This window comes from Camelina sativa, chromosome 9, assembly GCF_030686135.1.
Source record: "Camelina sativa cultivar CO46 ecotype springtype chromosome 9, ASM3068613v1".
In the NCBI taxonomy this organism is placed as follows: domain Eukaryota; kingdom Viridiplantae; phylum Streptophyta; class Magnoliopsida; order Brassicales; family Brassicaceae; genus Camelina; species Camelina sativa.
The window spans coordinates 39,021,488-39,045,289 of record NC_141888.1 but is presented as its reverse complement, the minus strand read 5'-3'; the positions used below and the strand labels follow the sequence as shown (position 1 = coordinate 39,045,289).

Genomic DNA, 23,802 nt, shown 5'->3' with positions numbered 1-23,802 from the left:
AATACCCAAACGAATCTATGATACTACATTTAAAAAACATTGAAGCGGTCAATGCATGATATCAATGAACATTGCGTATAAATGGAAAGATGGATAATGATTAGTTGACTGGGATCCAGAGCTCTACAAATTATGTAGAACTGACATACCCATGTCACACTTACTAGGATAACTATTCGATTTTTGTTATTTTTATATTCTAATATCAGCAGTTCTACATAATTCGTTTGTTCTGTAAATATAGAAATTGTTCTATTTTGCTCTACCCCATTTACTGTTTCACCCAAATGTATTAGTATTTGAAACCACTCTTAGGTTACATGAAGTCTTAACTCTAGAGTCGCGATTTTAATTAATTGATATTAATTAGTAAATATCAGAGTGCAAATTTTTGTCATCAAAATATATGATTTCATTCTAGTGAGTATACTTCAAGTTTGGTTGTTCTATATGTCAACAAATAATTCTTTTGCATTAATTGGAAACCTGATTTAGTTCCAAAAATAGAAGAATTTAATTACTCAAAAGATATGATAATAAGATCAACCAGATAATTATTTATTTGCCTTCAGATTAAATATGAGAATATACATTTTTATATAAAAAATAAATGAATACATACATAAGAAGAAAATAATCTAGCAGAAAATGAAACTGATAATTTCTTGGCTAATTGGGAAGATTTGCATTACATGGTCTACAAGAACAGATTTGACCCCAAAATCTGGTTCGATCCTCCGGACCTTGTATAAAACCCATTTGGCTCCAAACCATAACGACCAAACTTTTTTCTCGTCTAAAGAGTAAAAAACAAATTATAGAGAATTGGTCGTAAGTTTTGTTAGAGAAGAAGAAAATGGCGTCTTTGATTCCGATTATGTCACTAATGTTTCTCTTATTTACCACATTCTACCACTTTGGTGAGGCTAGGATCATTGCTGTGGGTGGATCATTGGACGCATGGAAGGTTCCAGAATCAACCAACCACACTCTTAACCATTGGGCTGAGACCGTCCGGTTCCATGTCGGAGACTATCTCTGTACGGATCAAAATCTTTCTTCTAGTTTTTTTCTGAATATTTTGATCTATATGACAGTCCTGAAAAGTGACATTATTACCATGGTTTTCCAAAAAAATCCATTACCATTAAATCGGTTTAATTGTTAGCATTTTCTTATAAAATTTCACTTAGGTTAAATACTTGGTGCTACCATAGTTTGGTCATGATGGTTGAGGTCCGGATGTTAGTTATTGTTAAATAGATTTTTAGTCACTGAAAAGAGTTTAGTTTGAATAGAATAAAGTTTTAAGTTGGATTTGGTTCTTTGAGATATGTAATAATTGTAGAGAGTAGAGACCAAACAAGTATGAAGTTTCTTGGTTTGAAATTAGTTGTGTTTTTGGTAATATATAATTATTGGTTTAAATCGATATGTTGACAAGTAAATAGTCCAAATCATTTACATATATTCATTTTTTAAAATTATGTAAGAAACTTAAAACCCATTTCAAATATATACTTTACAAAAACAAATGCATGCGATAGTAAACTAAGCTTTATTTTTAACATGCGACAGTGTTTAAATACGATGCCAAGATCGATTCGGTGTTACAAGTGACACAAGAAAACTACGAAAAATGCAACATGGATAAGCCTTGGAAAGAACACAAAGACGGATACACAACAGTAAAACTCGATGTCTCAGGTCCTTACTTCTTCATAAGTGGAGCTTTGACCTCTAACTGTGCTAAAGGTGAGAAACTAACTGTCGTGGTTCAGTCACCTAAACACCCGCCAACGCCAAAGCAAGGACCAGCCCCAAAGCCATCTACTTCTCCGGCTGCTCCAGTGCCGCCTACCCCTTCTCCAAAGTCATCTACTTCTACGGCTCCTGCGCCAGCTCCGGCCAATAGCCATGCAGTTGGGTTTGTTGCTGGAAATGGCATCTTTTGGGCCTCGACTCTTGTTTCTGTCTTTGGGCTTGTTTTCGCTTAAAACTTTAGATCGTTTCTTAAACGCTATCATTTTGCGATTTTCATCTAATAAAAAATGTATTTATAGATTAAGGGGGTAATTTTAATATTAAGTTTCTGAATCGTTTTATAGTTTCGTGACTTGGTGTTAATATATATCATCACCACAAAACTGTCACTTTGAAGGGTGTGTTTAATCCTATATATGGAATAATTTGTTATGGGTTTTGCTATGATTTTGTTAATTTTGATGAGTTAAGTTGTTATAATCTGTTGTAAAATCTTCCCAAATCTCACTTAAAATAACAGGATTTAGATATCTGTGTTTTTAACTAGAAACATCCTCTAAAATCTCCTAAAATTATTAAAAATTGAAATGCTTAAAATAGTTTTAATAATAATAAAATTTATTTTAATTATTTTTCAAAATAATTGGTGCATTGAATTTTGGAAGAAAAAAAAATATGTAATTCATCCTTTTCATAAAATTACAAAATGTTTTGATTCAACGGTTTGACTGGAAGCATGATGGCGATAGGCAATAGCTAAAAGACTAATAATTTTTGTTTAGTCCAAAACAAGGTGAATGAAGGTACAGATGAATAATAGGTTCAAGCCTCTAAACAAGGACTAAAGAAAAAAATATTAAAACAAGGTCATGTTAACTTTGTTATCCAAATGGACTAAAGTGATGACATTTGGTGCAATTTTTACGTTCTCACACTATTTCTCATCCTTGACCCCATCGCTGTTGGTCACTCTTTCAAGTCTTTTAATTAGAAGCCCCTAATTCTACACGCGAATATCTTTTTTCTAACTTGAATGTTTTGATCTTCATCTAGTTTTGCATATGTAGTCCACATCAGCGGCCAATACTTGTTCACTCACTCCTTCTAACTTTAAACAGCTGCAATTTGTTCTAGCAATTCCATATATCTTAACTTTCAGTCGTTAGCTCACATAGTCACATTATTGTTTCTGCATTTTCAACCACAACTTTTAAGAAAACATGGTACTCTCTTGGACATCCAATGATATCAAACTCCTCTAGTTCTCTACCTAGTCCTAGAGAATTAGAGACTATTGACAGAACTTCCTCTAGAGACTTTCTATTTAATATTCTCTCCGTTTCAAATATAGGATGTTTTAGTTAAAACACGCATATTAAGAAATAATTACTTTAAAAAAATTTAACCAATTAAACACAAGACTGTATAATATAAAATATAAAATTTATCTAAAAGTTGCATAGAAAATTGGAAACATCCTATATTATAAAACAAAAATTATTCTTTAAACATTCTATATTATGAAACGGAGGGAGTATTCATCTTTCCAATTTTAATTTTCTTTAGGGGTATATGTACTTTTAAGGAAAAATGAGAAATTTGTTTTTCTATGTATTTACACAAATGGGAAATATGATAATGACTACTTTCTAAAAATTATTAGTCTGCCCATTTTTACATTTCAGGATATGAGAAAAGAAAAAAAGAAAAAAAAAAGACGGCAGAGAAAACGGGTGGGGCCCGACCCGGACAGCACCGAAGAAGAAAGTCAATTTGTTTGACAGAAGACAGAACCTCTTTCTTCTTCACTTCTCTCTTTCTTTGTCCGTTTTTATTTTATTTTTATTCTTTTTTTTTTTAACAACTTGTGTGCTCTTCTTCTGCTACTTCCGTTTCTTCTTCTTCTCCTCCTCCTTCTTCACCGTCGCCGTCAGATTTGACTGTTACTGTAAGTTACTTCTTCTTCTTTTATGTTCCTCCCGATCTCAGTTCCTGAACATTATTGGACTTTGCAATTTGTTCCTGAATTCGGTTTTGTCTAATTTAGAAATAAGTTCTGTTCATTTTGTGTAGCTGATAAAGTTTCGATTTTTATTTCTGGGTTGCAAATTTCTTCCTCTTTATGAATTTGGGTCAATGATATCATGGATTACATTAGCTCAAGTAACCTAATTTCAGAACTCAATCGCTTGATTTGTAAAAAAAAAAACTTCTCCTTGTTTCAATTAGGTAGTTGTAGCTGAAAAGGGTTAGCTAGTGATTCTGTTTTACAAAAAAAACAGGTTTGTAGGATTCATGAGTTGAAGAGTATGTTTGATACTTGTGGTTCCAAAAGAGTCAAATCTCAAGTCATCAGTGGCCAACTCGAGAAGTTTGTCAGGTTTGTTTAATTTCAACCAATCTTTGAATCTCTAATGAAGCTGTATGGTCAAAAAGTATTGAGCTTTTTTAAAAAACAGGTTAGATAGTATGGACTCGAGGTACTCACAAGGTTCTGAAGCTGGTCTAAATAAATGCACATTGAACATACAAGGACCTAAACGTTTTGCTCAAGGAAGCAAAACATCATCTGGATCTTTCAAGAAAGGATTTAGAAAAGGATCAGAAGGACTTTGGTCTATAGGTAGATCAATCGGACTCGGTGTTTCACGCGCTGTGTTTCCAGAAGATCTTGAAGTATCAGAGAAGAAGATATTTGATCCACAAGACAAGTTTCTTTTGCTCTGCTACAAGTTGTTTGTAGCTTCTTGTATACTCGCAGTATCCGTGGATCCGCTCTTCTTGTATCTTCCTTTTATCAACGATAAAGCCAAATGCGTTGGTATAGACAGGAAACTTGCAATTATAGCAACTACGATAAGGACAGTTATAGATTCGTTTTATCTCTTTCATATGGCTTTACGGTTTAGAACAGCTTACGTTGCTCCATCGTCGCGTGTTTTTGGTCGTGGAGAGCTTGTTATAGACCCTGCACAGATAGCTAAGCGGTATCTACAACAGTATTTCATCATTGATTTGCTTTCTGTGCTTCCTGTTCCACAGGTATTACAACAGAACAGAACACCAAACTACTCTTAAGTTTTCATATTTGCTTTTGTTAATGTTCATTTTGTTTTGTTCTCTTAGATTGTAGTTTGGAGATTTCTCTTCAATTCAATGGGTGCAAATGTGTTGGCAACCAAACAAGCTCTTCGATATATCGTGTTAGTTCAGTATATACCGCGTTTTCTTCGAATGTATCCTTTAAGTTCGGAGTTGAAGAGAACAGCTGGTGTATTTGCTGAGACTGCATGGGCTGGTGCAGCTTATTACTTACTACTCTACATGCTCGCAAGTCATGTTAGTATTCTATTTCATGTACCATACTATTTTTGTTGAAGCAATATGTTTTCTCATAAGTGTTATGTGTATGCAGATTGTTGGGGCTTTGTGGTATTTGCTTGCTTTAGAACGCAATAACGACTGCTGGAGTAAGGCTTGCCACTTTAATAACCAGACATGTGCCAGAAACTTCTTGTTTTGTGGTAACCAAAATATGAAAGGTTATGCTGCTTGGGACAAGATTAAAGTTTCGGTTCTTCAGCAATATTGCCCTGTTGATGTCCCTGAGGATGAAGAACCTCCTTTTGATTTTGGAATCTACTTAAGAGCCCTTTCCTCTGGCATTGTCTCATCTAAGAACTTTGTCTCTAAGTACTTCTTCTGTTTGTGGTGGGGGCTTCAGAATCTTAGGTAATAATATGCAAAAATAGATTTGGCTTTTATAGTGTCACTTTTTCGCATTAGTAACTTTGATTTCTCCTTTGCAGTACACTTGGTCAAGGGCTTGAAACGAGCACATACCCTGGAGAGGTTATATTCTCGATAACACTTGCTATTGCTGGACTTCTACTCTTTGCTCTTCTCATTGGAAACATGCAGGTAGAAAAAGAGCTTTGTTTGGTTTTTTTCTTATGTTTGATGATTTCACTGAGTGGAGTATGAAGAAACAACGATATGATCTTTGGCGTTTTTGATAAATTTCATGACAGACTTATCTCCAATCGCTAACTATCCGGTTAGAAGAAATGCGAGTCAAAAGACGTGACTCAGAACAATGGATGCATCATCGAATGCTTCCACCAGAACTGCGAGAACGTGTCAGACGATATGATCAGTACAAGTGGTTGGAGACGCGTGGAGTTGATGAAGAGAATCTTGTTCAGAACCTCCCAAAGGATCTTAGAAGAGATATCAAACGTCATCTCTGTCTCGCCTTAGTCCGAAGAGTAAGTTTCTTTGTCTTGTGTTCACTCCATTAAACATCTTATTCAAAAGTCATTCTAATTCTTTTTCTTTAGGTTCCATTGTTTGAGAATATGGATGAGAGGCTGCTAGATGCAATCTGTGAGAGGCTTAAGCCATGTTTATTCACTGAGAAGTCTTACTTAGTTCGTGAGGGAGATCCAGTCAACGAGATGCTCTTCATAATCCGTGGTAGGCTCGAGAGTGTAACCACTGATGGTGGGAGAAGCGGATTCTTTAACCGCAGTTTACTTAAAGAAGGAGACTTCTGCGGTGACGAGCTTTTGACATGGGCACTTGATCCCAAATCTGGTGCTAACCTCCCATCCTCAACAAGAACCGTGAAGGCCTTAACCGAAGTAGAAGCTTTCGCTTTGATAGCCGATGAGCTGAAATTTGTGGCGAGTCAGTTCAGGAGACTCCATAGTAGACAAGTGCAACATACTTTCAGATTCTATTCACAGCAATGGAGGACTTGGGCTGCTTGCTTCATCCAAGCTGCATGGCGACGGTACACAAAGAGGAAGAAGTTGGAGCAACTTAGAAAAGAAGAGGAAGAAGAAGAAGAGAGAGCAGCAGCATCGGTTATAGCAGGTGGAAGTCCGTATAGCATCAGAGCAACGTTCTTGGCTTCAAAGTTTGCGGCTAATGCACTTCGTAGCGTTCACAAGAACCGGACTGCGAAATCTGCTTTGTTGTTGTCATCTACTAAAGAATTGGTGAAGTTTCAGAAACCTCCAGAACCAGACTTCTCAGCTGAAGATCATTGACCACTTGTACACAATCTCTAAGAATACTTCCAACTCAAGATTCCAATTTTTTTTTTTTGTTTATAACACCAAAATATTGTAATATAAAGGATTGTTTTTGATTGCCCTTAAATCTTTTTATTACATATGAAAATATATGTTTTTCAAATTATCCAACCAATTTTACATCATTTGTTCATCATTTAAACTTGCTCGGATCTTCCTTTCAGAAAGTTTTTGCAGAGAGTTTGCCATTTCTCCCGTTCTGGTTCCGCGTTCTCCATCGTTGCCTTTGCCTTATCCGCATAATCTTGCTGAGAAAAGAAACAAGGAAAAAATCAAAAAGCTTCCAAGAAGACAATGGAAATAAAGATATAAGAAGAGCTAACAAACCTCCATCAACTTCATATTGACGACGCGATCAATGATCTCGAAAAGAATCTCTTTGTTGTACTCAGGATGTCCTTGGATGCAGAGGAAGTGATCTCCAAAAATACACATCTCCACGTTGCATTTGTCTGAATAAGCAAGCAATGTAGCTGATTCAGGGAGTTCCAACACTTCGTCTTGGTGGCATTTTATGATGGCTAGTGATTTCGGAATCTCGGTTCCAAAGTAACCACCCGGTTTCACAGCGTCTTGAACCATTGTTATGGTTCTTAGTCCCATATCCACACCTCTACTCGCTCTTCCTACCTTCCCTCCTTTGATTCTACATAGTATCTAAGTTTCAACAACAAAGAGAATGCATCATTCATCACCAATCTTTTAAATCAATCTGTTGCAATTATGATTTACATTTCAACATTATAAACACAAGGACGATATTAACACAAATCCTTAGACTCCACGTTATGTCGCAGTTTCTTATATATAAAATATTATTGTAAAATGCTAATTATTTTTCTGTAAAACGATTAAGGTTTTGGATTCATTATATTAGGGATAATAATGCAAATGTATAACAAAAACAAACAATCAAAACCTAAATTAGCATCGATGATTTTTGATAATGCATAGTGTAATTATTAAGCAAATTGGTTTAAAAAATGATATTTTTGGAAAATGGGGGTTTAGAAAAGAAAAAAAGAAAAAAACCCTAATTTAAGTATAGGATCGATCTAACGGATGAGAACAAAACCTGGTGGCCGAAGCAGATGCCAAGAACCTTCTTCTTCATGTCGTCAAGTTTTTGGCAAAGAGAACAAAGCTTAACGATCCAGTCATCGTCACCAAAAGCATCATGAAGGCTTCCACTGATAACAAAACCATCATATTTATCTAGATCCTTATCCTCCGGAAACTCACCGTCGATCACACGAAACAGATCCCATTTCTCACCCTCTTCCCCAAAAGTCGAAACAAACACGTTGAAATATCCACCGTACGTCTTCTTCACCAACGTTGAATCGCCTGTGGCCAAGAACAGAGCAAATCTCTTTTGCTCATTAACCATTTTTTGTTTTTTTTTTGTTTTGTTTTGTTTTTGGGTTTAGAGGATATAAGATTTTGGGTATGGTTTTAAAGACGGCTAAAAAATCGTAACAGAAGCCAGCAACTAGGAGTGTTTCGTTGCGTATTAGTTGTGATTGGTGATAACAACAAACTATAAATATTATATTTTCAACCAGAGGAATTACATCTTATTATATAGTCATATAAAGAATTTGGATGTTTATGAGGAGAAAGTCATATAAAGAATTTGAATATAGTCATATAAACAATTTAATTACAATATGAGGAGAAAGTAATGAGATAAATAGCACAAATGGAAGGTGTTTATATTTTTGTGGGGATTTTATGTCTTAATGACAGATTCCAAGTCAATCAACAACATAAAAGCTGTATACCAAATTTTTTTGGAAACGCATTTATAAGAGATTAATGACTTTTCTTGTGTTTGTAAGACTAGAGAGAAAAAATAAAAAAAAAATTCCGAAACGTTCTTGTAGCAAATGCACTGAAATCATATGACTTGGAAGACAATGATCGCAGTACGTGGATCCATCTATGACTCTATGTATATAGAACACGTCATTTTACAGACACATCATCCTACTGTACAATATTGATGTGTTAATATATAACTTCATGTACTGTATTAACTTCCGGTAGTGTTACATAAACTACAAGTTGAAGAAACTTGTAAATTAGTCAAAGTTTTAGGAGTATAAAGAATGTTTTGGGTTACCGAGGATAAAGCTTTTATATGAATCATTATGGATGCATACACATATAGTAATAAATAATATAGAGTGATAAGTAGAGTTGGTAAATATAATAAATACCCATATGATATTGTGAGACAAATAAAATTAAAATTAGTGATTCAAACCAATAAGGAGGGTTGACCTTTGAGGAAGTTTTTGCTTCATTCTTTTCCATTGTTTCCTTTGACGTTCCCGCAAAGTCTTGCTGCATATTAGGGTTGGTTTAAGTGAAACCGACCCACCAAAATGAAACTAACGTAAACTTGTTAGCTTTATTAGGTTGACAGCACCTTTTCTTGAAAAAAATTACAAAATCACAAAAAGTGGAAAGCTCAGAATGCAAAGGCTTTTGAAAGCAAAGATGTTCACCCAATGGATTTCATGCAATTGGCGATTCAAGATGCATAAATTTTCTTCATAGGAAATGCTCGTGAACAAAGCTTTAAGCTCGCAACCGGCTAGCACGGACGATGCAAGAACCTCCCATGAGGCAGATACAATCGTATGACAGCTTGATGGTTCATGGACAGTCAATGATAGTTTGAGTGGACTTGGGCGGGGATAGTCTTCTCGAATGATCATATTCTTAAGTTTGGTTTGAAAGGTTTTCTGCTTATCTCTCCTTCACACAAAAATTGAGTCGCTTTTGCAGGCAATGAAGTGTTTTATTTCACTCTCGCTTACTAGTGTTGTGTTCGAGACTGATTGCAAGGACTTGACCAGATTGGTTGAAAACATTGTTTCACTGAAATAAATCCCAACAATAACACTCATAATTATTTTACTTACCTTTTAATTATTGAGACACGGATGTTACAGTTCCGGTTATCTTGACATGACCAGAAACTAAATTACACGGTTTACACTTAACCGGTTCTATACATAATCTAATAAATACCAGTAAATATAAATTCTCAAATAATTAAATAGATATTGAAATAACAGTACTCTAACACAAATACAGTTAAAAACTTAGAATACTAAATAGACAAAAATTCTATCAACTCTCAAGTAATTGAACTATGTTCAAATGGGATGACAAACAATTAAATTGTAATTTTTATGTTCATTAGCTCCCTTTATAACAAAAAAAAAAAACAATGTTATATTTTATCTTCAACATTTGAAAAAAATGTACTCGTATAACATATTGTATATCATATATACATCTTACATGATATGACGAAAATACCAAATAAAATAAGGTTTTACTGCAGGGTATAAAAAAGGAATTGGAAGAATGAGGGCGTCCACATGATCAATGGGGAAATCGCAGAAAGAATAAACGCACTCCGACGAAGATTTGCCGCCCTCTTTTACACACCTTTTTTTTTTCACTTTTACACTTTTACTTTAACCTTTACTTTTGCATGTACTTTTCTTTACTTTGAAATATATATATTTTTTGTGGGTTTTTTCAGTCTTCCAAAGCCAAAACGAGAGGGTTGCTTGTGGGGTGAGTCTCTTCTTCACGCAGTTCTATAAAAAAAAAATTCAGTTGATGGGTTTTTGTTGATTTTTAATTTTTTTTTTATAGGCAAATCTTTCATTTCTTTTTTTGTTTAGAATAGCTTTTAAGCTTTTGCTTCCTCCTTTTTTGCGAGTGTGAGTGTAAGAGATGTGAATCTCTTGCAACCAAGTATGTTTTGTTTTGGTTTTTGTAAAAAAGCTACCATGCATGAATGTTATGTTTAGTCTTTTTATTTCATTAGAAACGTCTTCTTGTAAATCAATATTTAAAAGTTATAATTCTTCGAATCAAAGTACTGATTTAAGCTTTATAAACTTTTAGATCAAGTTATTAAAAAAATAGGTTTTAGATCAAATAACAAACGAATCAATTTATTTAAGATGTATTAAGAAGCCTTCATAAATATAATTATATAAGCAGTCTTCAGACTCTTCATAAAGTTCTTTTAAAAAGCTTTCAAATCTTAGTATTTAAAAAATTCAAATCTTAGTATTTAAATAAAACTACTATAATTTAACTTTAACAAAAATAAATAAATAAAGTTTTCGAATCAGTATGTAATTTTGCTAGTTTTCCAGATTTTTAATACAAATTTTTTAAACTCTTTTGGATGAGAGAAGTGTATATAGAAGATAAACAGCCTGTATCAAATGTGACACATCAAATCAGTTTTATTATCTTTAGAAATTTACATCGATAGCTATAACTCATATCCCATTATTATATGATGTCCAATGTGGCTGCTTTCAGTCTCACTAAGTTGACAATCTGATATTCTATAGGATGTACGTCGCATATGCCACTAATGAACGTTTAATTAACATTCCATATAATGCAATTTCTTATAGAGGTTTATAAAATGCCTCTAAACCAAAAATAGTGACGTAAAACAAAACACATACATGTTCGTATACGTGACAGTACTGATGGTAATCGAATAATGGATCGAATTAAAAGTGTTGTTTCCCATTAACTTCGAATGTGCTTGATTCGATCTTTCTTTTTTTTTCATCGAATTTTTGCACAAGAAGAGTATTTATTCAATTAAAAGCAGAAAGAACAAGTTCGGCGGACGAACACAATAATAATAGTAAGATACAATTGTGTAGCACAAGAATTTAAAGCATATATCATTGGTGTAATTTGTGGTTTTGTGAGAATATTTGCATGTATTATAACATTCCTTTTTAAACGGTTCAAAAGATAATATCAACATGCTTTACAACATAAAAGAGAGGCAAACATCAACTTTTTTTCCGTAAAGGCAAATATCATCTTTAACCCAAAAATGGGCAAATATAGACGTTTTAATTCGACTACTTTAATTTTTTATGTGGCGCAAATTATTGAAAAAAATGATTCTGTTTCTAACTAATGGTTCTAGTCTTTTAGATATGATAGCCTTATATTCTGATCGACTAAAACTTACACTATCAAAGGTTTTGGTAAATGATAATTGATTTAAAAAAAAAAAATTAAAGCGGGTGGTAAAAAATTAAATCAATATCTTCTGTAAGTTATTTGTAAAAAAGAAAAATCTTGAACTGAAATTCATACTAATTTCTAATTATTGAAAACGTTTACATTGGCAAACAATAATATTCACAGTAAAAATAGTTATTGTGATAAAAATTAGTCAGAACAAAACTTAACTATATTGTGTTTTAATGTTAAGATAATGCAGGCTTCTCTTGACCCAAGAATAACAAGATTTTGTTTTTGCTAATGAAGAACAATGATTATGTAGATGAATAACCTATACTATATGTACTAGGTAAGGTAATAGTTTTATATATTTGTGTTACCACTTACCAAATTCTTAATGTATTTACAAATATTTTGGAAATATATATGTAGGGGAAAAAGACAAAGAAGCATTGCGTAATGATCACTGATAATGCGTGAGAAAGAAAATAGGGAGATTGGTTGCATAGCATCTCTCTGGTGATGTCATTTTGATCTCCTCAAATCAGCAATTTGGTCCAACTACTACTGTTGTAGTTCAGTTTTTTAATTTTCCTTTGTAGCTTTGCAAAATTTTATATATTTGGTCGGAATATCAGTTTTAGGTACAGAAAAACATATACTAGATATAGATATTTATCGACAAAAAAAAAGAGTATGATACAATAATAAAAACTCTTAGTGTCTAAAATGTGATTAACAAGTTGAAAAACAAATATAAGCTATGGTTTTTATCTCGTCGTAGGAAATATTGATATAATATCTATGATGAATGTGTGTTCATATTTAACGTTTATAATCATTCAAAAATACATTTAAAAAGAAAAAGAAAAATGCTTCTTCACCATGGAGTTTGAGAATCATCTTTTCATATGAGCAAATGCATCAAAGCGCAACTTTAGAAAAGTCTAAAGTAATACATTATGTGACAAGAAAGGATGACTAGAAGAATCACCATAATATAAGAAAAAAAAATTGTAACAGAACTAAACTAAAAGGGCCATAGTGATCAAATAACGTAAGTAGAGCAAAAAGGGAAGAAAACAAAAGTATAGGGACTTATCAGAAAATTGTAACATCACAAATCACACACCACATCAGGCAATGCAAAAGCAAGCCTCTTTACCGTATTCCAGCCTTTTTTTTCTTACTATTTTCTCTTCCTTTCTCATTTCATATGTTCTTTTATATAAAATAATGAATATTTTTGAAATTAGAGTGCATAAAAATTAACGTTTTAAACCTCTAAAAGTAACATTTATAATCACGAGATTTACAATGTAAAAAATACGGAAGAAAAATACAAGAAAACAGACAAAAAGAAGAGAGGAGAGGGTGCACGTTAGTGCAGATTAGAGTCTCTCGTACCCACTGCCACTGGGTTATACAGCTTACAAGTGGTTATAACTACTAGTACACTACACACGTCAAATCTATGCATTCTTTTTTTTACTTTTATTTTTTTACTTTTATTTTTTTACTCAAGACAAAATATATGTTATCCAAACTTCAAAATGATCTTGTAATATTTGTTATTGTCATGACAAGAATATGTTAGTTTGAACGTCAATTTTCTTGGGTTTTTGAATATGTACTAGACAAGATTATATCATAAGAGACTTTGTATGAGAAAAAGCATAGTCGAATTCACAAAGTTACTCGTGTTTTGCAATTCCAAAGTAATATTCCTATTAAAGTTTTGGAGTTAATACATTAGCTAATTTTTTTTGTTATTTTCTTCCATGATAACGTTCTTGTGCATGGAGATGAAACTGATCTTGGTCGAAAGCATCAGCTAATAATCCCTATACACGTATCAAAGACTTATAAGTATAGTCTTGCCTCCCATTTTATAATTTTCAATTTTTTTTTTTAGAAAACAAAAATAAAATAATGTGTTAAAAAACAAAAAGAATATGCTCTGTTTTGTCTTTTAAAAAAAAAAAACAGAAATATAAAAATAAAAAGAATTCTGATCGCGAAACTTCTCATTAGTTTACAAAAATCAAACAAAATTATACTTCTCTTCATTTCATCTTTATACATAATCAAAACAGATATTTATTTATCTTTACACCACATTTATTTATTTATTCTCTATATATACTTTAATCAAAAATATGAAACAGACTTTCACAAATTTTTTACTTGATTATTTATTTATTTATATTTTCTTTCCGTTATGGTCTCTGCATTGCCACCCTTAATTTATGTATAGAACAAAAATTTCACAAATTTTTAGGATTAAAAAAATTAAATAAAAAAATAAAACGACTCAAAAGAGAAAGTATCATCCACCAAGTCCATACGGGTCCGTATCAGCTTTCCTACCTGATTCTCTCCCCCACAAACCACAACACTACCAACACTCTCTCCCCTCCTCTCTCTAAATACCCCCAGAAAACAAAATTGCTCTCTGGTTTTGATATAGCTCTTCTCTCTCACAAATCAAAACCATCTTTGCGTTTATTATTATTACTATCATCAAATCTCCTTAAATTCATAACAATACAGACATAAATTCTGTGTTTTTTTTTAATAGACCCAATAAAGTAAAAGCATTCATTTTTTTCTTCTTTGTTGCTTTGCTTCTTTTTGCTTTTTTCTCTTTCTCTCTTTTGTGGACACAACAACAAAAACATCGACCAAGTAAATGTTTCTTCTTCTCTCCTTATGGTGAACTAAGCTTTTTCATGGTGGTGATATGAAGATGACAACGATGAAGCAAAACCCTTTCTTTCTCTTCTCTGTCTTGTTACTACTACTCTGTTTCTTCGTTACTTGTTCTCTCTCTTCTGAACCCAGAAACCCTGAAGGTAAAGAAAACGAGAAAAAAGACTCAGTTTTTTTCCATTTGGGTATTCGAAAGTTTCAAACTTTCTTACTTTGGTTGGTGTTTTTTTTCTTACAGTGGAGGCTTTGATAAACATAAAGAACGATTTACATGATCCACATGGTGTTTTGAACAACTGGGATGAGTTCTCTGTTGATCCTTGTAGCTGGACTATGATCTCTTGTTCTCAAGACAACCTCGTTACTGGCCTGTAAGCATTTATAAATTTCGAATTTTTTTTGTTTTTCATAATGGTGACAAATTATTCATCTTTGTCTCTCTCTCTCTCTCTGTGTTTCTCCCAATTGCAGAGGAGCTCCAAGTCAGTCTCTTTCAGGAACTTTATCTGGCTCAATCGGAAATCTCACTAATCTTCGACAAGTGTAAGATTTATTTTTGTTTCTTTCTTCAATTAAAAATGTCTCCTTTTGTTTGTTTCTTCAACCCTTTGTTCTGTTTTTTGGATTCTTGTAGGTTATTACAGAACAATAACATCTCAGGCAAAATCCCACCGGAGCTTTGTTCTCTTCCCAAATTACAGACTTTGGATTTATCCAATAACCGGTTCTCCGGTGAAATCCCCGCTTCTGTTAACCAGCTGAGTAGTCTCCTCTATCTGTAAGTTCTCTTCTGTTTTGGATTTTATAATGATGTTCTTTAACCAATCAAAGCTTCGTGCTCTTAACTTAAACCTCGTACGTTATCTGTAATGATTTGATTAGGAGGTTGAACAACAACTCATTATCTGGGCCCTTTCCTGCTTCTCTGTCTCAAATCCCTCATCTCTCTTTCTTGTGAGTATATAGAGATTTAAAAAGTTTGAATTTTTTTCTTTCTTTTTTTTACCTAAAGACTCATGTTTTTTGTTGATGTTTGGTTTCAGAGACTTGTCTTATAACAATCTCAGAGGTCCTGTTACTAAATTCCCTGCAAGGACATTCAGGTAAAGACTTTCTTTTTTTGGTTTTTTAACATTTTTTTAGTGAGACAACACACTTTCTTGGTCTTGTCAAGAGTTGAGTTTTCTTATCGTTACACTGTTTGAAATGCAGTGTTGCTGGGAACCCTTTGATTTGTAAAAACAGTCCACCTGAGATTTGTGCAGGATCTATCAGTTCAAGTCCTCTTTCTGTTTCTTTACGCTCCTCATCAGGTAAAAAATCATCAGATTCAATAATCTTGCTTTTTTTTTTTTTTCATTTAATTTTTGTCCATGTCTCGTTAGTTAACTACTATTTGGGATTTTTTATAGGACGTAGAACCAACATATTGGCGGTTGCACTTGGTGTAAGCCTTGGCTTTGCTGTTAGTGTAATCCTCTCTCTCGGGTTCATTTGGTACCGTAAGAAACAAAGAAGGCTAATGATGCTTCGCATAAGTGGTTCGTCAACTTGAGCTAGCTTGTGGTTTTATGTACTTTCATTTCAAGAAAATTTAGCTTGTTGTCTAATGTTAATTGTTGTTTATGCAGACAAGCAAGAGGAAGGGTTACTAGGATTGGGAAATCTAAGAAGCTTCACATTCAGAGAACTTCATGTAGCTACGGATGGTTTTAGTTCCAAGAGCATTCTTGGTGCTGGTGGGTTTGGTAATGTCTACAGAGGAAAGCTTGGGGATGGGACAGTGGTTGCAGTGAAACGACTGAAAGATGTGAATGGAACTTCTGGGAACTCACAGTTTCGTACTGAGCTTGAGATGATCAGCTTAGCTGTTCATAGGAATTTGCTTCGGTTAATCGGTTATTGCGTGAGTTCTAACGAAAGACTTCTTGTTTACCCTTACATGTCCAATGGCAGCGTCGCCTCTAGGCTTAAAGGTATTCATAAATCTGGTTTTTGTTAGTTGCTCTTTAGTCACGGAATTGTAATCACTTGAACTAATGTTTGGTATTGTTACAGCTAAACCAGCATTGGACTGGAACACAAGGAAGAAGATAGCGATAGGTGCTGCAAGAGGTTTGTTTTATCTACACGAGCAATGTGATCCCAAGATCATTCACCGAGATGTCAAGGCAGCAAATATTCTCCTAGATGAGTATTTTGAAGCTGTTGTTGGTGATTTTGGGCTCGCAAAGCTACTAAACCATGAGGATTCACATGTCACAACTGCTGTTAGAGGAACGGTTGGTCACATTGCACCTGAGTATCTCTCCACTGGTCAGTCATCTGAGAAAACCGATGTCTTTGGGTTCGGTATACTTTTGCTAGAGCTCATCACAGGAATGCGAGCTCTCGAGTTTGGCAAAACCGTGAGTCAGAAAGGAGCTATGCTTGAATGGGTAAGCAAGCAATTACTATAAGATTTAGACCAAACGTAAACTCAAAAGAGATAGTCTTAAAACTCTTGTTTGTGTTGCAGGTGAGGAAGCTGCACAAAGATATGAAAGTAGAGGAGCTTGTAGACAGAGAACTTGGGACAAACTACGATAGAATAGAAGTTGGTGAGATGCTACAAGTGGCTTTGCTCTGCACTCAGTTTCTTCCAGCTCACAGACCGAAAATGTCTGAAGTGGTTCAGATGCTTGAAGGAGATGGATTAGCAGAGAGATGGGCTGCTTCACATAACCATTCACATTTCTACCATGCCAACATCTCATGCAGGAGTATTACATCTATTGATGCTAACGGCAACAACCAAACCAAACATCTGTTTGGTTCCTCAGGATTTGAAGATGAAGATGATAATCAAGCCTTAGATTCATTTGCCATGGAATTGTCTGGTCCAAGGTAGTAGTTCATCTTGGACAAAGAGTGAAAGAAAGATATAATATCCCCACGACCTCAGTATTGTTTTGAGTTTATAGACATGTAAAGGTGATTAATCCTCTGAAATTGAGATTATGGGTCTAATGAATTCTGTTTTGGATGTATATATACTACGGTTTTCTTGAAATGTGTTTATTTTGGTCTGTCTCTCTCAAACTCGTTTTAATACTTGTGGTGGTCCTGTGAAAGTAATGTTTGGTCAAACACTGACCAAACAACTTAATGATAAGTTGACTTCTACTTCTAATTTTTCTGTTTTGTATAATTTTCTAAAACACAAAACTACAAAAGATGTAAAGCACATGATAGCTTTTATATACATAAAAACCCCAACAACTTTTGCTATTTATAGTCTCATGATCTTTGGTTGTTCTTGGATATTATTTGTTTGTCATCAATTCGTTGTGTTTTGATCTTTTATATTGTTTTTCATATCACAGTCTTGATGCTATTACCCTATCCTAATCTTCATTTGTGTTACAAAATGGTCTCTCTAGTTACTGTAGTCCATGTACTTGTTCTGTCTGAACAGAAATGGATTCTTTTTGCAAAATATCACTCTTACTCTTCATCATTGTCTCATACTTCACAGTTACCGAATCTGTTAAACCTCGTCGAATGGCGATGAAGCTGATACACCGTGAATCAGTGGCCCGTCGTAACCCAAATGCCCGAGTTCCAGTCACTCTAGAGGAACATATGGAACACCTGACATATACTTCATCTGCACGGTTTAAGTATCTACAGAATTCTATTGAAAAAGAGCTAGGCAGCAGCGATTTCCAAATTGATGTGCATCAAGCAATCCAGTCGTCAATGTTTTACGTGAATTTCTCTGTTGGACAGCCTCCGGTACAGCAGTTTACTATCATGGATACTGGAAGCTCACTTTTATGGATTCAATGTCTTCCCTGCAAATACTGCTCATCAGATCATATGATCCATCCTGTCTTCAATCCAGCATTGTCTTCAACATTTGCACAGTGTTCCTGCAATGATCGATTTTGCAGGTATGCACCACACGGAAGCTGCGGCTCCTCCAACGAGTGCCTTTACGATCAGGTATATATAAGTGGCGCTGGCTCAAAAGGCGTTCTGGCTAAAGAACAGTTGATATTCACAACACCAAACGGAAACACTGTTGTGACCCAACCTGTTGCCTTTGGGTGTGGGCATGAGAATGGAGAGCAGTTGGAGAGTGAGATCACAGGTATTTTGGGTTTAGGAGCCAAGCCCACATCACTTGCACTACAGCTCGGGTCTAAATTCTCTTACTGCATAGGCGATTTAACTAACAAAAACTACGGTTACAATCAGCTGGTTCTGGGCGACGCGGACATTCTCGGCGATCCAACACCCATTGACACAGATAATGGTGTCTACTATATGACTCTTGAAGGGATTAGTGTTGGGGAAAAACAACTCAATATTGAACCGGTGGTATTCAGAAAAAGAGGACCAAGAACAGGGGTCATACTCGACTCAGGCACACTCTATACCTGGCTAGCAGATATAGCTTACAGAGAACTCTACAATGAAATAAAATCCATTCTGGAACCAAGATTAGAGAGATTCTGGTTTAGAGACCTCTTGTGCTACCATGGAAGAGTGAGCGAAGAGCTCATAGGCTTCCCTGTGGTGACATTTCATTTTGCAGGGGGAGCTGAGTTGGCTATGGAGGCCGCAAGCATGTTTTATCCAATGTCAGAATCAGATACGTATCATAACGTCTTTTGCATGTCGGTGAGGCCAACCACAGAACATGGAGGAGAATATAAGGATTTCACAGCCATTGGTCTAATGGCTCAACAATACTACAATATCGGTTACGATCTCATAGAAAAAAACGTCTATCTCCAGAGAATTGACTGTGTTCTACTCGATGACTATTCCCCATCAAAGTAAAATATTGTATACACTGACATTTCCCATGTAAAAGGGGTTCACAGAACCTCGAGAGTTTACCTGTTGATACATTTGTATAGTTTGAAGAACTTTCATGTTGCATTCCACAAAAACGCACTCATCTTGTCCTCGTCCTGACGACTTGCCCTCTCGAAGCTTTCTTCTCCATCTTCTCTCGCTTTTTACGGGTTTTTTCATCTTCCACACCTCCCTAATAAATTCAAAACACAGAGACATGGTAAAGCTTTTTGCCTTTTATTAAAAGCAGTTAAACAGTACTTAAGCCAAGTGATATTTACGTCTGAGCCTTGTGACATAAATCCTCGAATAAGACCCGAAGCTTTATACGCACCAAACGCAGGAATCTAAAAAAACCAAACAAAATATTTCAATCACTTCAATCAAACACTTATACATCAATCAAAAGCTATCAATAAGCAAAAAAAAAACTAAAAACAAGCGTACCACTAGATACATGTACCAAAACTTTCCAGAGATGATAGAAGCTAGCTGAACAAAGCAGGTGATATAGATGAGATCATGCAAGTACCTGTAAAATTGCACAAACCAAACATCATAATTTATGTAAATCCAAGATACAAAGAAGCAAGCTATAGCAATTTGGTTCTTCTTGTTTGATCATTTTAATAACAAGAAACGTACCCACAGATTCCACCAGTGGTCATGTCAAATCCACCATCGATAAGCTCACCATCATCAGTAACACTAGGTTTAGCCATTTGATTGAGCTGCTTATACGGAAACGCGTAAGCTAGCGAAGTTATCACTAAGCCGATCCAATGTTTCCAAGTAAAGCTTGAATGAAAAATCAGCATCCTCACAACCAAGTACACAACCTAAAATTACCAGATCCAATTCTCAATTTCGTGGGAAGTGAGATCTAATTCCATGAAGAATCGAATAGATGGAAGAGGAAAACAATACATACATTGGAGGCAATGATGAGACGACGGAGCTTGGCCATGTGTTTGGCGTTCTCCTCCTTTCGTTTCTTCGCTCCTTGATTCGCCATTGTTGATCTCCGATTCTAAAGCTCTCGATGTTCTTCGTCTTTATTTTTCTTTCTCCCGGCGACGCAGAGGTTATGGTAAAGGACGACGACGACCATCGTTTCGCTTCCGATGAATCTTGTGGTTTATGGGCCAGGCTTGTTAGTTGGAATTAATATTAGGCCCATTGGAGGTTTGACTTAATATGTCACAAGTTTGGTTCCTGAAGGGTTTTGAGAAGGGAACTAAAGGAGTAAAGGGGATTGCACAAACAGTTTCCTTTGTTGGTTTCATAGACTGTGTTCTGGTTTATTTGGCTATGGGAAAGATTGTGAAATTTGGGTATGTGCTTGACGTGATCGCATTTCAAAGTTATTTTGTTTTGAGGATTTGAGTTATTGAAGCTGTGGCAGTAGCTAATGAATAGACTTTTAGTTCATAGGTGAAGTGTATGAAGTAGTCATTGATTCAATGGCTGAAAATTAATGTCAACCTAACGCATTTTTACCTATGTATTGATTTGAAACAGACGATGTAAGTCGGGAAACAGTATCAATAGTCTCGGGATAAACTGATGGGAGTCTCATTTCTGTGGCTAGTGATTGACACATGTCGAAGCTGTTGATGTTCTCTGAATGTTTGTCTTCTTTATAATTGCAACTAAGCATTGTTTCAGCTAAGTGTAAATTTGGTTTATCAAAAGGTGTCCTTTACAGAAGAAGATGAAGATTTGAGATCAAAGAAGTGGATCCATAGTAAAAGCACAAGGACATCGGTGAGGTTTACCACAATCTTTGAGTACAACAAGAAAGAGTATTCATGTAGACTTCTTCCTGCATTGTATCCATAATAAACTGCAAATCTATCTACGACCAACAAAAGATGACTAAAAGATGCATATACTACCAAGCTAATAAGATGATATTAGAGGTTTAAGCATTGGTATCCAGAGTAAAAGCACAAGCCATCACATCGGTGGGGGTTCATTGCAATCTTTTTAGTACAAGAAAGAGTATTCATGTAGACTTCTTACAGAATCAGTTCATAGTAACTGCGAAATCTACCACCAAATTTTCTCAAACCTAGTGCTTAGAACACAAAAAGATGATTACCAATTCATATACCGAGCTAAGAAGATCTGCCCACTGGTTCAAGAGCTTCAACAGTGACAATGCTGTTTCCTCTAATCACCTGCGACCATACCAAAATCAAAATTCAATCAGTCAAGAACAACAAATGATTAATAACAAAGGGACACAACATAGAGAGAGACTTACCACCATCCCAATGTCGGTTTTGTTATCACCGTTCACCTCAACAGTGTTATCCACAACAAGATTCATGAACTGGTCAAACCCACGAAGTGTTCCAGTCACCATTCTGTTAGCATTAAGCTTAACTGCAATTTCAAATACAATTCATCAATCTCAACACCCACAAATAACAAGCCAAGGTGATAAACAAACTCTAAATAGAACTACTCTTGCTGAATGAAAAAAATCAAAATAACAAAAAAATCTACTTTCAATAACATGGTAGATTCTTGAAACTATAACCAAAATCAGTAAAAATCAAACCCAGTTTTGATTCACAGAACACAAAATCTCAAAAATTATCAGATTTATATCGTTCGTCTCTCTATCTTGAGCTAAAGAACTGAAATTTCCTAAATAGAAAAACGAGGATGAGGAGATTGAACTTACTTTGGAGCTTTTTGTCCATGTACCTGCATCGAGCGAAAACAAAATCCAAACAATAGATTAGAACCAAAACCAATCAGAAACAGTAAGATATAGAAACAGAAAGAGAAAAACAAAAACACGGGCTTACTTCTTCAGATCCGGAGGCTGGCCTGAACGACTCATGGTTGCAGAATCTGAATTGAGAGGTTAGGGTTTTTCGTTCTCGGCTTGAAGAAAGAAAGAATTCGCACTGAAACCCTACAGTTTGATTTTTGGAAGTAAAGTGTTTGAGTCTTGCTTTTTACTACTCCTCTAAGCCCAATAATCTTCTGAAGCCCATTAATTTGTAAAGCCCAAGTCATAGGATTGTTGTGTATTTTTTTGTTTTTTGTTTCTTTGTTTTTTGTTTCTTGTGAGTGGTTGCTAATATAGTAATATGATTATGACTACTTACCAAAAAAAAATATATGATTATGACTTATGAGTTTCCATCACAAAGAAGTGAAGAACCCAAGTATTGTGCTATTCCGAATTTTTATATATATTTATAAAGAATAAAGATATAGTGTCTAACCAATTTATCTTATATTTTTTATTCTACCACAACATGAAAAGCGAGAAAATGTAAAATTGCACTAAAACTTCACCACAACATTTAAAAAGAGAGATCTAAATTCTGATGGAGTTTAATGAATGATGAAGGCACTTTGATAATGTTCTTATTGGTTCTGTCTTGGTTAGATGATATTTAGTTATTTACATATATATATGTGTATATATATATATATATACATATAATATTGGTTTACAACAAGCATTATAACGGATTTAAATCTTGATAGTGACACATCAATTAAATTTAACTCAAATTACTAACATATAATATATTTTGATTAACTTAATTGTAAATTTAACAAAGTTAAGAACTATTATATTTGAACTTGCTACAAACTAAATGGGTTATTAGGATTCTAGATCTTACTAACTGTAATTCTGATCACTAGTGAAAAAAATAAGTTTGTGTACTTGAGACATTGGAAAAGAGATGATTACAAAACTCACTCTCTTTCATTAGCCTTATTGCAGCTTCATCAACCACATAAGCTTTAAATTCTTTATATGAAGAGGTTGAATTAATGAAATACTCTATAATTGAGTGTGTTTATCAATAGAGTTAATCCTTATTATTGTTGTTATCCATGTAATCTCATTTTCTCAAAGATAATTGTATAAATGTATTTACTGTTTATCCTTTTTAATATATAATCTAAAATAACTGCTTTTGCTACAATTAAGAAGCAAATGATTTTAAAGATATAAAAGCATTTGAACACGCTAAACACTACTTCTCCGGAGAAAAGAAAAGCATGATGAAAAGAGGTTATGAATGTCTTTGGAGCCACAAACATGTGATTTGTGCTGTTGAAGTAGCATTGTTTGTGATTTCAAAGACCATCAACATTTGCCACAGCAGGACAAGTAGAAGATCTCTTTTGAAGAACTCAACGCTGGAGGTTAAAATTGTTGTGGGATAGATGTATTCTCACCCTAAAAACCCTTCAAATTATGTCACTTCAAGATCAATACGAAGTTGATTCTTTGGTCAAATCCAACTTAAATTATATATCTTTCTTTCTCTTTAATTCACATTTTTATAAATAACTA

General features: G+C 34.5%; 7 protein-coding genes across 7 annotated transcripts; 4 read left to right on the top strand and 3 right to left on the bottom strand.

Annotated features, from left to right (window-relative positions):
• Positions 1-653: 653 nt before the first annotated feature.
• LOC104713837 (early nodulin-like protein 11) lies at positions 654-2,211 on the top strand. The gene is made up of 2 exons (XM_010431050.3): positions 654-1,040; positions 1,579-2,211. Exons 1-2 carry the CDS (start codon positions 857-859, stop codon positions 1,995-1,997), a joined length of 603 nt encoding a protein of 200 aa, XP_010429352.1. The 5' UTR covers positions 654-856; the 3' UTR covers positions 1,998-2,211.
• A 1,236-nt stretch (positions 2,212-3,447) lies between these two features.
• Positions 3,448-6,966, top strand: LOC104713835 (putative cyclic nucleotide-gated ion channel 6). The gene is made up of 8 exons (XM_010431048.3): positions 3,448-3,712; positions 4,047-4,144; positions 4,224-4,806; positions 4,891-5,103; positions 5,180-5,496; positions 5,574-5,685; positions 5,796-6,032; positions 6,105-6,966. The coding sequence occupies exons 2-8, from the start codon at positions 4,074-4,076 to the stop codon at positions 6,816-6,818; spliced, it is 2,247 nt and encodes a 748-aa protein (XP_010429350.1). The 5' UTR covers positions 3,448-3,712; positions 4,047-4,073; the 3' UTR covers positions 6,819-6,966.
• Positions 6,913-8,793, bottom strand: LOC104713836 (gamma-glutamyl peptidase 5-like). Its single transcript, XM_010431049.3, has 3 exons — positions 7,939-8,793; positions 7,191-7,520; positions 6,913-7,111 (listed from the first exon to the last, which is right to left on the bottom strand). The coding sequence occupies exons 1-3, from the start codon at positions 8,251-8,253 to the stop codon at positions 7,001-7,003; spliced, it is 756 nt and encodes a 251-aa protein (XP_010429351.1). The 5' UTR covers positions 8,254-8,793; the 3' UTR covers positions 6,913-7,000.
• A 5,448-nt stretch (positions 8,794-14,241) lies between these two features.
• Positions 14,242-17,667, top strand: LOC104713834 (protein CLAVATA3 INSENSITIVE RECEPTOR KINASE 2). Its single transcript, XM_010431047.3, has 11 exons — positions 14,242-14,758; positions 14,854-14,986; positions 15,087-15,158; positions 15,250-15,393; positions 15,498-15,569; positions 15,659-15,718; positions 15,828-15,928; positions 16,028-16,156; positions 16,247-16,591; positions 16,674-17,053; positions 17,134-17,667. The coding sequence occupies exons 1-11, from the start codon at positions 14,647-14,649 to the stop codon at positions 17,503-17,505; spliced, it is 1,920 nt and encodes a 639-aa protein (XP_010429349.3). The 5' UTR covers positions 14,242-14,646; the 3' UTR covers positions 17,506-17,667.
• Positions 17,668-18,074: 407 nt separating this feature from the next.
• LOC104713832 (putative aspartic protease At2g35615) lies at positions 18,075-19,652 on the top strand. The gene has a single exon (XM_010431045.3). It carries the CDS (start codon positions 18,075-18,077, stop codon positions 19,443-19,445), a length of 1,371 nt encoding a protein of 456 aa, XP_010429347.1. The 3' UTR covers positions 19,446-19,652.
• LOC104713833 (uncharacterized) lies at positions 19,353-20,680 on the bottom strand. The gene is made up of 5 exons (XM_010431046.3): positions 20,395-20,680; positions 20,109-20,302; positions 19,911-19,995; positions 19,745-19,810; positions 19,353-19,656 (listed from the first exon to the last, which is right to left on the bottom strand). Exons 1-5 carry the CDS (start codon positions 20,476-20,478, stop codon positions 19,564-19,566), a joined length of 522 nt encoding a protein of 173 aa, XP_010429348.1. The 5' UTR covers positions 20,479-20,680; the 3' UTR covers positions 19,353-19,563.
• A 675-nt stretch (positions 20,681-21,355) lies between these two features.
• LOC104713831 (putative small nuclear ribonucleoprotein G) lies at positions 21,356-22,457 on the bottom strand. The gene is made up of 4 exons (XM_010431043.2): positions 22,286-22,457; positions 22,159-22,181; positions 21,733-21,854; positions 21,356-21,646 (listed from the first exon to the last, which is right to left on the bottom strand). The coding sequence occupies exons 1-4, from the start codon at positions 22,318-22,320 to the stop codon at positions 21,584-21,586; spliced, it is 243 nt and encodes an 80-aa protein (XP_010429345.1). The 5' UTR covers positions 22,321-22,457; the 3' UTR covers positions 21,356-21,583.
• Positions 22,458-23,802: the final 1,345 nt, after the last annotated feature.

What these genes read in the sequence shown, in the direction of transcription:
- LOC104713835 (XM_010431048.3), top strand. Translation starts at nt 4,074, where the DNA reads ATGTTTGATACTTGTGGTTCCAAAAGAGTCAAATCTCAAGTCATCAGT. An exon ending in CAACTCGAGAAGTTTGTCAG is followed by an intron (nt 4,145 to 4,223) that starts GTTTGTTTAATT and finishes TTTAAAAAACAG; the next exon opens with GTTAGATAGTATGGACTCGA. An exon ending in TCTACATGCTCGCAAGTCAT is followed by an intron (nt 5,104 to 5,179) that starts GTTAGTATTCTA and finishes ATGTGTATGCAG; the next exon opens with ATTGTTGGGGCTTTGTGGTA.
- LOC104713833 (XM_010431046.3), bottom strand. Translation starts at nt 20,478, where the DNA reads ATGGCGAATCAAGGAGCGAAGAAACGAAAGGAGGAGAACGCCAAACAC. An exon ending in ACCACTGGTGGAATCTGTGG is followed by an intron (nt 19,996 to 20,108) that starts GTACGTTTCTTG and finishes GCAATTTTACAG; the next exon opens with GTACTTGCATGATCTCATCT. An exon ending in TTTGGTACATGTATCTAGTG is followed by an intron (nt 19,811 to 19,910) that starts GTACGCTTGTTT and finishes TGGTTTTTTTAG; the next exon opens with ATTCCTGCGTTTGGTGCGTA.
- LOC104713836 (XM_010431049.3), bottom strand. Translation starts at nt 8,253, where the DNA reads ATGGTTAATGAGCAAAAGAGATTTGCTCTGTTCTTGGCCACAGGCGAT. An exon ending in GCATCTGCTTCGGCCACCAG is followed by an intron (nt 7,521 to 7,938) that starts GTTTTGTTCTCA and finishes GTTGAAACTTAG; the next exon opens with ATACTATGTAGAATCAAAGG. An exon ending in TCAATATGAAGTTGATGGAG is followed by an intron (nt 7,112 to 7,190) that starts GTTTGTTAGCTC and finishes TTCTTTTCTCAG; the next exon opens with CAAGATTATGCGGATAAGGC.
- LOC104713837 (XM_010431050.3), top strand. Translation starts at nt 857, where the DNA reads ATGGCGTCTTTGATTCCGATTATGTCACTAATGTTTCTCTTATTTACC. An exon ending in CCATGTCGGAGACTATCTCT is followed by an intron (nt 1,041 to 1,578) that starts GTACGGATCAAA and finishes AACATGCGACAG; the next exon opens with TGTTTAAATACGATGCCAAG.
- LOC104713834 (XM_010431047.3), top strand. Translation starts at nt 14,647, where the DNA reads ATGAAGATGACAACGATGAAGCAAAACCCTTTCTTTCTCTTCTCTGTC. An exon ending in TGAACCCAGAAACCCTGAAG is followed by an intron (nt 14,759 to 14,853) that starts GTAAAGAAAACG and finishes TTTTTCTTACAG; the next exon opens with TGGAGGCTTTGATAAACATA. An exon ending in CTGAGTAGTCTCCTCTATCT is followed by an intron (nt 15,394 to 15,497) that starts GTAAGTTCTCTT and finishes TGATTTGATTAG; the next exon opens with GAGGTTGAACAACAACTCAT.
- LOC104713831 (XM_010431043.2), bottom strand. Translation starts at nt 22,320, where the DNA reads ATGAGTCGTTCAGGCCAGCCTCCGGATCTGAAGAA. An exon ending in CAGCCTCCGGATCTGAAGAA is followed by an intron (nt 22,182 to 22,285) that starts GTAAGCCCGTGT and finishes CGCTCGATGCAG; the next exon opens with GTACATGGACAAAAAGCTCC. An exon ending in CATGGACAAAAAGCTCCAAA is followed by an intron (nt 21,855 to 22,158) that starts GTAAGTTCAATC and finishes TTGAAATTGCAG; the next exon opens with TTAAGCTTAATGCTAACAGA.
- LOC104713832 (XM_010431045.3), top strand. Translation starts at nt 18,075, where the DNA reads ATGGATTCTTTTTGCAAAATATCACTCTTACTCTTCATCATTGTCTCA.